This window comes from Periophthalmus magnuspinnatus, chromosome 5, assembly GCF_009829125.3.
Source record: "Periophthalmus magnuspinnatus isolate fPerMag1 chromosome 5, fPerMag1.2.pri, whole genome shotgun sequence".
NCBI lineage: Eukaryota > Metazoa > Chordata > Actinopteri > Gobiiformes > Gobiidae > Periophthalmus > Periophthalmus magnuspinnatus.
In genome coordinates this window covers 20,290,453-20,305,416 of record NC_047130.1, presented here as the reverse complement: position 1 = coordinate 20,305,416, position 14,964 = coordinate 20,290,453, and the positions used below count along the sequence as shown (strand labels likewise).

At 36.4% G+C, this 14,964-nt stretch overlaps 3 protein-coding genes across 3 annotated transcripts in view; 2 read left to right on the top strand and 1 right to left on the bottom strand.

Moving 5' to 3' along the window:
* The first annotated feature begins 196 nt into the window (after positions 1-196).
* On the top strand, positions 197-1,606 carry spcs1 (signal peptidase complex subunit 1). Its single transcript, XM_033966686.2, has 4 exons — positions 197-362; positions 1,018-1,077; positions 1,160-1,246; positions 1,331-1,606. The coding sequence occupies exons 1-4, from the start codon at positions 327-329 to the stop codon at positions 1,454-1,456; spliced, it is 309 nt and encodes a 102-aa protein (XP_033822577.1). The 5' UTR covers positions 197-326; the 3' UTR covers positions 1,457-1,606.
* nek4 (NIMA-related kinase 4) lies at positions 1,472-12,138 on the bottom strand. The gene is made up of 15 exons (XM_033967247.2): positions 11,876-12,138; positions 10,953-11,219; positions 10,269-10,466; positions 9,913-10,020; positions 9,174-9,328; positions 7,752-7,896; positions 6,874-7,509; positions 6,450-6,500; positions 5,650-5,808; positions 5,467-5,533; positions 4,254-4,366; positions 3,556-3,635; positions 3,285-3,469; positions 2,626-2,759; positions 1,472-2,080 (listed from the first exon to the last, which is right to left on the bottom strand). Exons 1-15 carry the CDS (start codon positions 11,963-11,965, stop codon positions 1,982-1,984), a joined length of 2,487 nt encoding a protein of 828 aa, XP_033823138.1. The 5' UTR covers positions 11,966-12,138; the 3' UTR covers positions 1,472-1,981.
* A 778-nt stretch (positions 12,139-12,916) lies between these two features.
* camk1b (calcium/calmodulin-dependent protein kinase Ib) overlaps positions 12,917-14,964 on the top strand; it is a 56,190-nt gene continuing 54,142 nt past the window's right edge. Inside the window, exon 1 of the mRNA XM_033966901.2 lies at positions 12,917-13,020. The gene's annotated coding sequence lies outside the window, so the exon portion shown is untranslated. The remainder of the gene's footprint in view (positions 13,021-14,964) is intronic.

Here is a 14,964-nt window from a genome sequence, read left to right as displayed (position 1 = left end):
TAATTTAAGTATTAAATATTTTGGCCTTAATGAAGGAGAAAAAAATAGAAGTTAGTTAGATTTTATACTGGCATTATAAAAGACAGCTAAAGTATTATTTGCTAACGGTTAACAAAATGGATGGCCGCGGCGCTTATTTAGCCGAGCTCGAGTTGTATCCAAGTACTTTATAGATCTGCAAATCTTTGGGCCTTAGCAGAAACAGGAAACATATTACAACGCGACGTATCTTTTTGTAAAACCGGATGTGTGCATAAAAAAGTGTTTCTTTTTGGTCCAGTTTCATCATTTTTCGCCGTGGAAGTATTCTTAATTGAAGGGAGAAGATGTTATCCATATTTAAATCCATCCCGACTCACATGGTAATGGTTTGTTGCTGGTTTTGGGATCGCTAACATTAAAAGCTGATCAGTTTATTCATGCGCTGGTTAATTTGCTTTGCAGAATTCACAGCTGCTTTCTTGCAAACTAGATCCAACATATTTTTCATTGTTTATGTTGTACAGTTTGCGTTGTAAAATAATGTGAACGCTTTAAGCTACCCATCATATGGCAAATACATTCATGTTCGTGCATAGATGTCTGAAAATGTGAAAATATCTATATTTGGATAAGGGAAGAGATAATTTTGTCACCTTTGTCTTTAATGATTTTTTAATAGCCCATCATTCCTCCAAAATGCAACTGTAACCCACTGATAAAGGGAATTATTACAATTTCACTAGTTACTTTAGGATGTTTTGTATTTGTTAATGAATACATATTTATTGCTTCTGTTATATTTTAAAATAGTCAGTCCAATAAAAAAGTGGAGTCCTAAACTTTATACTCAACCAGTTTCGGGGTCCTCATTTAGCACTGTTTACTTTCCTGTCCCTTAGTAACTGAAATGTAAGCAGAACAACGACAAAGTATTAGATTTGCTGAGAAAAAAGAGATCCTGTGTATGTAGTTTCATATCCTAACACATATTCTTAACTTTAATGTTAACTTAATATTTTTTCTTTTGTGTTACAGGACTATAAGGGTCAGAAACTGGCTGAACAGATTTTCCAAGGAATAATTCTAGTTTCAGCAGTAAGACATTGCATTAGTAGTTAATTTTCTTGACCTATTTTTTATTTGTTTTATTTGAATTAAATCTTGTTCACATTTTCAGGCAATTGGGTTTATTTACGGTTTGATTGTGGAGCAGTTCGGTTGGACTGTCTACATTGTGTTAGCTGGTTTTGCCGTGTCTTGTGTGGTAAGTTATATGTTCTAAAATTAATGCTGCTGCTTGGTTTTGTATTCATGCACAAATGTTGAAATTTGCATCTTCTCATTTCAGCTCACTCTCCCTCCATGGCCGATGTACAGAAAAAATCCTTTGAATTGGCAGCCAACTGTCCCAGAGACAAGTGGTGAACCAAGCCAAAAACCTCAAGAGAATATCAAAAAGAAGAAGCACAAATAAACTAAACCTCATCTTCACTTCAGCCTACTTTTTATATAGAAAATGCATAAAAGTGTGTCAATTATTCATTTTGAACCATTTGATAATGAAACATTTGTTACAGTGTTGCTCAATAATGGACAAGCATTTAAATAAAGTTTCAAAACAGACCAGTTTAAGTGAGTACTTTTTGTTTAGTTGAAAAGAAAAAAACAACAACTATACATTACTAGTGAATAAATATAATCTTCTGCATATTTAGAGCCCTAACCTTTTATAAAATGTAACAAAGAAACAAGAAATACATAAACTATGATACGTGCTAAAAGTACAATACTAAGCCAACAAGCAAAGTTTGCATAGATTAAAAAAAAAAAAAACAATAGAAAAAAGTTCCTCTTAAAAAAATATACAATTATTTACATTGTATTACAAAATATAATGTGATGCAGAGTTTATAGTGAAAAAAAATGGCACAGAAATATTCAAATCAAGCGTGATGATCATCTAAAAGTGTTTTGTGAACTGAAATGTGAGTGGAGGGTTTTACACTTTGAGAGCCATGTCTTCAAAGAACTTGAGCTGCCGGACCATCACAGCGTAGGCCTGGTACTTGTCATCCCCCATCAGCTCTCGGAGATGCAACTGAGAGACAGAAAGAAAAAGCAACACTGTAATCTATGACACTGCAAAAAAGTGATTTATGATCATTTATTTTGGAAAACTTGTAATTGAAGAGATTTCACAGCACACCAACTACAAATTAAACCATCTTCAAATCATACCTTTTGAGTAAAAATGGGGTGTATGTCTATTAATAACTATGCTGCTGTCTGGTTCATTAAATTGGCAATGGTGAACGTTTTGCTCTTTGGTGCAAACATTTGCTCAGGACACTCTAATATAGTAAATTATTTCATTAAATCTATGTGTGATTCTGTTACCTCAAATTGGAAATGTTTTTCAAGGCACACAAGTGTTCATACAGATTGAAAATAAAAAGATTAAGCTGAGAATTGACAAAAAAAGACTGAAATATGAACTGACAAACTAATACAAAAATCACATTTCAGAACATGTTTGTACAGAGCTAAACTACAGGTTTAGCAGTCTTTTTGCAGAATATGATAGGATATTTTGTCATCTTGGAGGAAAATATGGTACTTCAAAATTTGCAGCCTTTGCTATACCTCTCGTTTATTCTCGTCCTCCTCTTCCATGACCTCCAGCACTCTGTCCAGGAGTTTGATCCCAAGTCCCTTCAGAACGTCAGTCCTCAGCTGCTCCACGGCTCGTCTCACCTTGGCCGGACCCGACGTAGACCCTGTGAAAACACCAGGATCAACGCCAGTGTCCGTGTTTTTAAATGTAGGTATAGGGGAGGTCAGAATAGGTTGCGTTCAAGGGAAGAGAGATGAAGCATTTAAAGAAAAATATCCTACATTTAAATGGTGAAAAGTATTATTGGAAGCTGAAAGCCAAGAATAGTTTAAACAGAGCTGGAGGACTGGTCAGAATTCTGTGGTGGATTTCAAAGTTCAAAGTTTTCTCCATCAGAAAACACAAAAGTTAAATAACTTTTCACAATATCTTCAGAAAGTGATGAATTATTCAAACCCAAAAAACCCATTGTTAGTTTAAAGGACTTTAAGACATTAGATGAATATGATGAATTTGTGAAGCCAAACCAAAACACATAATGATAAGGTTTCAGGATAAGGATATTTCTTAAAAAAATGTTAATACTCCAATGAGTTATATAAATCTGTACCCACCATCTGAAATCATGACAGAATTCAAGAAGGTTGTATATAACTCTATGCACTGCTTGATTTAATATCTCTCTCACCCATACTGATGTTACTGAGGGACAGGTCTTTGGGGTTTTTGCCGTGCAGCAGCAGAGTGTCCCTGTACTTCCTGTTCAGCCTAAACTCCTGGAGGTCACATGACCCCTCTCCATCTGTGGCGGGCATCTTTAGAGTCTGCGTCATCATCTGCACCAGGTCCTGCATGTCGCTGGACTCTGCTTTCCTGATGACACAAACAAAAGTATTTAGATGAGTGTGAAATTTCTCTAGTGATGAATAGTACATTAACACATTAAACTGGACACTGACCTCTCTTTGCTATCTCCCACTGAGCACTCAGTGGAACTCGTAGATGAACTAAAATCTTCCTCATCTGACTTTTCCTGCAGCTGAAAAAGAAAATATAAATAGATAGAATTTTAGTTTAGGTATGAAACACTACTATCTGTCATCTGTGTCCTCATATATTAAGTAAACATTAAATTATGATTTGAATTGTAATGCTGGCTTAATCAAAATGACAGTTTACATGATGTGTAAGTTGTTTCTGTTTGGTAGGTTATTTGGTATATTAATATCCAATTAGAAACCCAAATGATCCATGCATCATATTGTACTTATGTGATATTTTGTGTTTAGTAACTGCTTTTGCATGTGACACTTGGTTGCTCTGCCGACACGTTGACATGAAGCTTCTATTGGTCTTTTACTAGTGTGTTTTGGAGACTGGCTCTAGTGAGATGTGACAGTTGTTGTTTTGGTGTGAGTTACGGCCTATAGCAGCCCTGTGTTCAGAAAATAAACAACCAAAAGAAAATTGGCGTGTTTCTTTACATCAAAATGCTACAAAATTATCCATATTATACACCTGCAGTATATGACAGCTAATGACATCAGGAGGGCATATTAAAACCATAAGTGTTTCATCAAAATGTCCATATTATAATAAGATTTATATTATCTGTATTATTTTGCATGTAACATAATTTGTGTGCATATACCATTACCTTGTCAGTCCTCTCTGCGATGGGGACAGACACAGAGCGACTCACTTGAACACTGCTGCCCTCCGGTTTTGAGGAGGTCACATCATAAGATGCCCTTCTCACTGGATTTATACCTGAAATAGTAAGTACAAGATAAATGATTGTGAGTACTGTAAGGAAATGTGTCCTCTGCATTTGACCCATCCACCAGTGTGTCTGGGGTCAAACCTGTCAGGCGGAGGACCAGATGTGACGATTCTGGTCAGGACTACCTTTTAGGACCATGTTTGTTGTGTAATGGTTGTGTTAAACATTTATTTCTATTCTATGCTGCTGCTCTAAGTCATCTGAATCTCTTAATCTGAAAAATTACACGTCCAGGAGCAAGACTTAAATATGAACTGCTAAACTTACACAAGAATCACATGCATTTAAGAACATGTTTGTCAAGGTTTAAACTACAGGGTGTGTAGGTTTTCTTCATACTAAGACCCCACAGACACTGTGTATTTTGTTCACTGCAGAGGATATTGTGTTACCCAAATAATTGTAGCCTTCATGATTTGCATGTTTTGGTTGATGTGGAAACCAAAGAAGTTCAGGAGACTCACTCTGTCTGAGCAGATACATCAGAGACTTTATCACTGTGAGGCGATATCTGTGAGTTTGAAAAGGATCAACAACTACAACTATTTAAAACTATATTATATCCCTTGAATGGTAAAAAGTCCCCAAAATGTCGCCTATAAACAAAAGCTCATTAACAATAACACTCAAGATGTTTTGTTTTTCTAATGACATATCCAGTTACACAGTGGTCATATTATTTAAAGGTGCACTATGTAACTTTTCAGGTGGGATGTCCATTGTCTGTTGGTCTATTTCTTTGCCTAGAAAATTCCACAGTATGGCATTAAATTATGTACATCCACTCGGATTAGCAGGCCATTATAAACAGATCTGTGGAGAGGCTCAACGTAAGAATGTGCGTTTTTCAAGATACGTTTGAGCAATAAAAACTATAATAAAAACCTGATACATTTAATGTCATACTATGGAACATTCCAGGCACAATTCTAATATAATGATGGAGACAAACCCTCTCTGATACTTTCAAATCAATTACTATCTAAATGTAAAAGACCTGACTGGCTGTTTCCAATAAAAACACAAACATGTAAAGAAAGTCACTGCTAGATGGATATTTAAATGCAACACTGTGGAAGTAAAGTACCTGACTGACAGACTCCTTCCTGTGACTGTCTCAGCCTCCTCCTCTCTCGGGCCGATAGAGGGCGCCCCTGAGAATAACCAAAGCACCGCAAATATAATAACACATACAATTCATTCATTCATAAATAAATAAATAACTCCACAGTAAAAGGTTTATGATGTCAAACAAATAGCAGTGTCTGACCTGGTGCAGAGGAGGTGTGTCTCTGTCTCTGCTCTCATTCACAGGAGTAGAGGCTGGTACATTGGGCGGTTTGGATTTTTCATTATCTGTGTGTTTCTTCTTTTTGTGGTGAACTGTAGAGTGATGTGGAGGAACGGGCAGAGGTCTGGGAGCAGAGACCTGAAACCCACACAAACAAATCTGCTTGATTGCAAGTTCACAAAGTGCTAAATAACCTGGCATCAGTGGCAGTCTGCTGACACAAGACAAAAACAGCTGAAAAACATTTGGTAAGAGGAAGGACACGCAGTGGAGTATTTGCACCAGGCTGGATAGAGTGGATCAAGTGTGAGTGATTTAGCAATTCACAGCAATAATATCATCCAGCTAACACAGCTAAACAACAAAATGCTACAATATGGTCACATTTTTATATAACGCTTTTCCACCTTCAAGTCACTCAAAGCTCTTTACATCAAGGAACCACTCACCCACTCACACACACATACACACACCACTGTACACAGACACTGGGGGTGAGGGGGTTTAAGTGTCTTGCCCTAGGACACAAAGACAGTATTCATCTGTGGGATCTGGAATCACACCACCAACCTGTGAGTCAGTGGATCTGCTCTACCATTGATGTAGAATGTTTTTTTGTTTATTGTGTGAACTTTTTCTAACCAGAGATGTTTTTTCCTGCATCTAAACTATGAACGGGATCACTAAGAATTCCATCCAAACTCCTTATTATCAGTATCATCATTGGCCCCATAACCCCACAATGATCAGGGTCTTTTTAAAGTCCAGATATGACACACCTGAACTACGGGCGGTGGCTCCAACAGTTTTTCTGTGGACTCTAGATTTGTCTGAAACAAAACAAAATAAAAATGTGTCATAAACTTTAGAAAAACAGTTAGACTCTAGGCCTTTCAAAACGCTAATTCTGAACAGTAAACAGTAATATTTAAACTACTTCATGCATTTGAGACAATAATCCCAGCAAACCCCCTTTTAAAATGAACCATATTGTAAATAACAATGAAACTGAGCTCAATAAATAAACAGTAAAGTGAAAGACTCGAGTTCGTCCTGTGATATAATAGAGAAGGTAAATATATCACCATCTATTTTAATGTATACAAGTCTAGACAATTTTTTATATTTTATGAATTCGATAAATAAAATAAATAAATATTGTGACAAGCCTAAGTGCTCTCATTACATTATAAAGCCACTCACTTGTATCTCTGGACTCTGTTTTTCCATTTGAGCTCCTCTCAGCAGCATCATGGTGTCACCTTCACCCTCCTCTTTACAATCCTCCTCCATGTCTCCTTCTAAATACTGGTTTTCTTCCTTTTTCTCTGGAACAATCGCACATTTAACCTCTTCTTTCTCTCTGTCAAAGTTGAAATCTGGGATGCCAGCTTCCTTCAGTAGCTCCATTGTATCAAGCCTATCATTTACAGCAGGGTTTTCACCTAATAATAAAAATGTATCACTTGGATTTGGTGTTGTTTTTGGACTAACATCTGAAGAGTCACTATTTACACTTGTTACAGCTTTTGAGAGGAGCAATGGGGGAGATTTAGAATGCAAAACGTCCAATTTCTTCTTGTTTTTACATTCTTTCTGGCTGTGTTTAGATGTAGGTTCGGTATTTTGGTGTTGTGAAAGAGGGGAACATGTTTTTTTAGCCTGATTTTGGTCATTTTGAAGAGGGATGTCGATGTTGATGTTGCTGATGGTTGCCATGTTGTCATTCAGGTCTTTTAAGGGAAAAGCAGGAGGAGGAGGTTTCGGAGGAGGAGTGCTTTGTTTTGGAGGGAGGTCACAGACACCATTTTCAGATATAGGTGGATGAGGTTTCGCTGGCTGAGAGAAAAAAGTGAAATTATAAAAATGAATTAGAATAATCAACTTTACATTAGCATTTGAGCATGTGTTACTAGAGTCTATCCCAGATTACATCACGTACATCGGTTTGTCACCGGATGGATTAATTAATTGCAATGCACTGTATTCCTAAATAATTTTAAAATGTAGCATGTACGGAGTCATAAAAATACATTTAAATTCATTCAGTCTAACTGGTAAACAAAAGTGAGCAGATGTACCAGCTGTTTGGGTCTGGGAGGAGGCTCATGTTGAGGACTGGGAGACATGTTCTCAGGTTTTGGTTTGGTTGCTCCAGACGACGTACTAGACTCACAATCTCCTCCTCCAACAGCAGCAGACTTCCTTTTGGAATTGGATGTTTTTCTACAGAGAGAAAAATACAAAAGAACACAACTCTATGGCTTAAAATATAATTTTTTATTTGGTTGTGTCATAAGGTGCTGTATATCAGTGCAAACTATTAATTATTACATCGTTATTGAGCACCTGAAAGGTAGATCTCAGTATGTCAAGCTGGGGACTGTGTCTCAGAAACTGTTATTAGTACCAGAGGGTTTCCTCAAGGCACTGTTCTTGCTCCATTCCTCTTCACATTATACACTACTGATTTTAATTATATCTCTGAGTCCTGCCACATTCAAAAATACTCTGATGACACAACAATAGTGGCTTGCATCAAAAATGGACAAGAAGAGGAATACAGAGAACATTTATAGATGGAGCCAAGAAAACAGTCTCATTCTAAACATCTCCAAAACTAAAGAGATGGTTATTGACTTTGGGCGCGACAGCCCCCAGTTCAAACTGTGACCATCAGTGGGGAAGATATTGAAATGTCCAACAATACCGGAGGTTCTTCCAGACAGCCATAAGACTGTGCAATAACGAGGTTTATGGCCAGTGAAGTTTTGAAGAAACCTACAATCTGAATTTCCCCTTGGGGATAAATAAAGTCTTTTTGATTTGATTTGATTAGTTTAATTTATTCAATTACAAGTGGATTTAGAAAATTGTACAAGCATCTTCACTGCCAAATAACTTTGATAGAAATAAACAGACTATGTGTTATAGGGTCTTGCAAAAGTAATGTCCTCTGGAATCACCAATGTATACAACTAAAGTAGGTTTGATTTCTTTATGTAACTAGTTTTAACATTTTTAAAGTACAACCAGACAAAAAAAATAAAAAATATCATTTAGGTTACACTAGGTCTAAAAGAGATCCAAAATTGTCCTAAACCAGGGCAAAAACTATTTCACTGACTAAATGCAAGATAGATAACTTTAATACCACATCTCCATGGAGACAAGCAGGTGGGAGATCCCCCATCAGAAAAGTTACAAAGGGCCCATATTACACTATTTTCTGATTTATGTTATAATGTTGTTTCCTCATCACAAACAGACCAGATCACACATGTTTAACACACAAACCCTGCACAATTAGTCTGAGTTCTTCTCTCAAACAGAAAACACACAGTTGCACCTTATGATGTCATGTGGTAATCAATTAAAAGAAAGGCAGAAAGAGGCAAAAATGGAGCTCACATACCATCAGGGCGAACCACACTCTCCTCTGTTCTGGTTAAGTAGAGCCATTTAAACTAATTTGATCATAACTCAAATATATAGTGCCGTACCCTTTTGTGGCCTCAAGGAATAAAGAAATCTGTCGTTTGATGTAGGGCTGTCGCAGGATGTGTTTGACATCAGGTCTGTCCTCTGGTCTTTTACTTAACAGGCTCCGGATCAGGTCTCCGAGCTGAGGGTCGTACCGGCTCGGCATCTGAGGCAGCTGTGAGAGAGGGAGAGACTGTCAATAAAACATTTCATAGAAGAAGAATTACTATGATAAACTTTGTGATTAAATACTAACCAAGGAATATTGCAATTCACAACAGAGGCAAGTCAAGTAATAAAAGAGTGAAACATTAACCTGTTAAATTCTATGTGGCAGATTTGTGTGATGACCGCTTCATAAAAGCTTACATTTTGTGGCATTTTTAATGTATGCATCATTTTGCATTTGAAAGTGCTTTAAGAAGCCAGAAAAAGAAAACTAGAAATATCACCAAAGATAGGCAGAGATCTGTTTGTCCTTCAGAATACATGGTTTTGTATTGTGTGAAATGTAATATCAAGGTCAGTTCAGGGATTTTTAAAAGCTTTTAAACAAATCTGCAAATATTATAGGTTAAATTAGAATGCAATCGCAATAATAACTTGGTGTGTTACCAGTGCTTTTAAAATCATATCTTATTCGTGTGTGGACCCAATCTTGTGTAATCTAAGTCTCACCAGTTAGGTCTAAATATCTCTTCATGATTATATGTTAAAATTTCAATAATAAAAATCAACATTATATTATATTTGACCCACCTTTCCCTCAACAATGCGATAGACCAGTGAGTTCATGTCTTTGGCGTTGAAGGCGTGTTTCAGCGTCGACATCTCATACACACAGCAGCCCAGTGCCCAAACGTCCGACTGAGGTGACAAATGAACAAAACAGAAAAAAAAAAAAACTTTATGCAAATAAATACAAATAAGGTCAAAACTATTTTAACTTGAAAAACTATATTTTTTGCATTCTAAAGTAAAAATTACTTAGTTTACTTTGACAGTACTTTAAGACGAAAGTAATATGCTAATAATAATAATAATTATTATTATTATTATTTTATTTTTATTTTTTTTATGCATAGTAGTGCACAGTAGATCTGTGTATCTTGTACCTTGTGGTTGTACGGTTTGTTAGAGAACAGCTCGGGGCTCATGTAGTAGGGCGTCCCGATCAGAGTGCTGGCCATGTCGTTCTGATTCTCCAAAACTCTTGCAATTCCCAAATCTCCCACTTTTATGATGTTTGTTTTAGTTAAAAAAATGTTCTGGGTTTTCAGATCCCGGTGGAGGATGTTTCTGTCATGGAGGTACTGAAATTAAAAAAACAAACATCACTTCTCAAAACCTCATCAAGAAAATATAAAATATCACAATAGGAAGAAACACACCAATATATTTGTGTCAGGGTACTGTTTAGTGAGTTGTATTTGTGAATAATTAAAAATATTTAGTACTACCTAGATCAGTGTTGTAAGGGCATATACATAAAAATGATGTATATAAAAATTATTTAACCACAAATTAATTGCTATGAAGGACAAATTCAGATGTTTGAAACCTGGTTTGATAAATGGTGTTTTTTGGTGCCGTTTGATAGTAAACATTTTTAAAAACAAAAACACCTCTTTTTAGAAATCAACAAAAATGTAAGGTCATGTACATTATTTGTCATTGCAAGCAAAGTTATACAGTGGAATTGCATTGGTCGAATGGAAAATTTGTCCTGAGCCTGTGACTATGCAGGGTCACCACTTTGGGCCAAGGTAAAGGAAGATATCGACAGACACCCCACTCACCTGCAGAGCCATTGCGATCTGAACAAACCACTCCACCACCTGTCTCTCAGGCAGCAGCTCCCCCTTCTGCTGCTTGAGGCGATGGTACAGGTCTCCTCCTTCACAGAAGCCCATCACGATGTAGAGCAGGCAGTCTTCCCCCTCCCACGACTCCCGGTACGTCACGATGTTCGGATGTTGCAGCTGAGACAAGAGCTGGGCCTCCTGCTCGGCCGATCGGCGCTCACGTTTAGAGGAGGTCTTTAGGTTCAACTTCTTTATCACATACTGCAGGCAGAGAATACCTTTTAAAAAAGAATATACTAACTGACTATAACTGAGCTGCCTATAGTCTCTTTTACCATGTGTTGTGCATACATAATACACTTCAATTACTGATATGTCCATCCTTGTCCATGATAGCACTATAATATTATAAAATATATAATTTTACTTAAGTAGAAGCAAAAAAATATTAGGCCTACGATAAGTAAAATCCAAATGTATAATCTGTCAACTGGACAAAAAGTTGTAGGAGTGAAGACGTTTTGCTGCACATCCAAACCACTTCTTCAGTTCTGGTCAGATCACTGGTAGACACTGCCTTACATCTATCTGAAGGGAGAAGAGAGATAACTATACTTTTCCATCTCATACACAGGCTTTACTTAGGTTGTTAAATAAACAACTATATAGATACATTTATATTAATTGTAAATCTCACACGTCTGATCAAATGAATAATGGAAAAGTGAACTTCTAATTTACATAAACAGACCAGCAAAACAGTGAGTTGAAGCTTTTAATTTGGGTGTAACTTTGATTTGCAAAATATTTGTCTTGTTTTTCCATCCAAAACAACATTCCAGTACAATAAACCTATAAACCTCTCAAAGTTAACTATTTAGGATGAGTAAAGTGTTTAATTTGAGCAGTTTTCTGACCTGTTTTCGGTCTGTTTTGTGCTTGACCAGGTGGACTTCGCCGTAGCTACCTCTACCCACCACCTTCACGAAAACGTAATTATTCATCATTCTTCGCTTGTCTCCGTAAAACAGAAAAGCACAAGAAAACAGAACCGACTCGGAGACGCATTTTAAAGACTTTTCGTATTTTTCCACCTCATGTTTGGACGATAAAGCCTCATATAAACAATGGATTTGAGCGAAAAGTTGGCTCCGTGGCGCTGGACAGAGATGCGTTTGAAAACCCCGGAAGTTCAGACTGTGGAGTTTGTCGTCACTAGGCAACAGCAGCTCCCTAGCGACGGATAAAAGAGCGGGGATACAACACAGCGACACATACAGGAGGGAGGAGGAGATATCAAGGCACAATATTAGAAATAGTAATAAAAATGAAGGTTAGTTATAGGTAAACTATGTAACCTTGCTCGTGTCACTATGTTGTGCTTAACAAGTAATCACAAAAATTTATATTCAACACAAACTTGAATTGCGAATCTGTAGTAAAGCCAGCATATCTTTTTTTTTTTTTTTTTTTTTTTTTTTAACTCAGCATTATTTTAAAATGTCTTTGTTTTTTCTGGACAAACAACTGATGCTTTCATTTGAAGTAAAAAAAAAAAAAAAAGAGTGGACTCTGCATGGATTGTTGCGTTACTAATTTCTTCCGTTAGATGGCGCTAAAATTCTATCAAATAAAAGCGCGCGCTCTTCAAACCTTTTTTTCTCCCTTAACATTATCTCTTATTGAAACTAAAAATAACCTGACAAAAAGACAAAATGAATGCACCAACTGACTATTTTATTATTTTAAATTTTACTAGAATTAATCTTAACTAAACCAACTCACCTTTGCGTCAGTTTATCGGAAGTGACTGACATTAGTTTTGACCAATAGAGTCTCAAATATGTTCACCTGCTCTCCGGCTCTGTCTTCTGATTGGTTTACGTAGAGTCTAACCCCGCCTCTTTTGTATGTGACTTAGCTGGAGGCTCGGAGCGGCTGCAGAAGTCCAGATTTACACCGAGAGGTTCAGCCGGGAGGGACCGGAGAGCAGCGAGATTCAGGCGGAGTAAACACGGACTGAACACAGGCACGGAGCTGGAGGATCACCCACATTTCATAGGTAATGCGATCTCTTTTGCTTGCATTTATAAGCACGGATCTTTACAAAAAACACTGAACTTCGCTAAGGTTTTTGAATTGCAGCTAATCTAAACTTGTATCATAACTTGAACCAATTATGACTTGGGGCATTTTAGGCACGTGTATGAAGCCAAAATATTTAATAAAACAAAAAATGCTATTATAAAGAATATAATCTAAACTTAGGTTGCATTTGGTTGTGCTTAAAATCAAATATAGTAAGCAATTACGCAAGTTATTAAGAATAATAATATCCAGAGGAGAGGAGGACAGGGAATGAATGCGTGAAATAACGTTGAGATATAATTTGCTACAATATAAATTATAGTTTTATATGACCATGTGCCTTGTCTTTCCCTGAACATATAAGATTCAGTCAGTAAATAGGTAAAGTAATAACATAAAGAGCAGAATGAGTCATAGACTGAGCTGGTAAATATGAAATGTCTTTAGTTGTGCAGTAGTGCATTAACCAGAGAAATTCCATATTTATCATTGAATCTTCAATTCAATTCCCCTTTATTTCTATAGCACATTTAAAACAACTTCAGATGACCAAAGTGTTTCCCATAAAAGTAAAAAAAAAAAGAAAAAGAAAAAAAAAAAAACAATATACAGAGAGCACAATACATAGGAATGGAACAATAAAACACCAAGATATTCTGTCCAGCTAGTGTTAAATGCCAGGGAGAAGAGGTGGGTTTTTAGTCTACTCTCAGCAGGAGCTGATCAGCTGACCTCAGTGCTCTGGGTGGAGTATAGGGCTGCAGTAACTCAAATAAAGTGGACCCATAGATCAATCAATAACATTTTGAATTGCACCCGATCAGAGAGCCAGTGCAGCTTACACAACACAGGCGTGCTCTTTATCATATTATGTATAATGGACATGTCCATTGACCACTTAATTTCCACAATATGCACACTTTTATTCTTTGGCAGCATGCGGATTGGGACAAGACATTGGATTTGGGTGGACGTGGTGGGACAGATGTGACATGGTATAATAACCTGTCTAGAATAACACGCATGACAGTGTTAAATGCAGTATCAGACGAGCCGTACCTACCGTACATATCTCTGTTGTTGTTCAGATAAGAGACTAATTTGACACAATAGAAGATTAGAAGAGTTTCCTAGTTGCCAAACTGTGTAGGGCGTGCGGTCTATTGTCATAATTTTACCTCAAGGCAAATGTGTTGGCAAAACATAAAAAGGATGAGGTGTGTGCATGTGTGTACTAATCTATTATGTCTTTTAATAGTAAAAGGTGCTGTAACTACTTTTGCAGGTTTACACTGCCAGTCAAAAGTTTGAACACATCCTCTCATTCAATGTTTTTTTTCTTCTTTATTTTACTACTACAGTTTATATAATTACTGAAGACATCAGATATATAAAGCAATATATATAGAATTATATAGTAAAGAAAAAAGTTAAATAACTCAACAAAATGTTTTTCAACAAAGCAGAGGGTGGATACTGAATATAAAATATAAGAAGCATATTTAGCAAGTTATTTACTTGTTTTTCCTTTACTTCATAATTCCATATATCTTACTTCATATTTTGTTGTGTTCCATATGTATATAAAATGTAGAAAGTAGTAAAAAAAAAAACACAGAATGAGAGGATGTGTCCAAACTTTTGACTGGTAGTGCACACACCAAAGAGCTAGGAGCTACACTTTCTGCACCTCATGAATCAACTTGAAAATACAGTTAGTATATTTAATAAGGTTTTTTAAAGGGTTTTTGATTTGTATCAGTGACACTAACTGGCCTTACAGTTGGCTTTTGTTGGCGTTTCATTGTTGTGACTACCAATTTGATCCTCTTTTGTTTGAAATTCTTTGTGTAAACATGTTAATAGTGATTGAATATGTGAGCATGAAAGGTTGTCTCAAATTTTTTTCAAGCTAAGC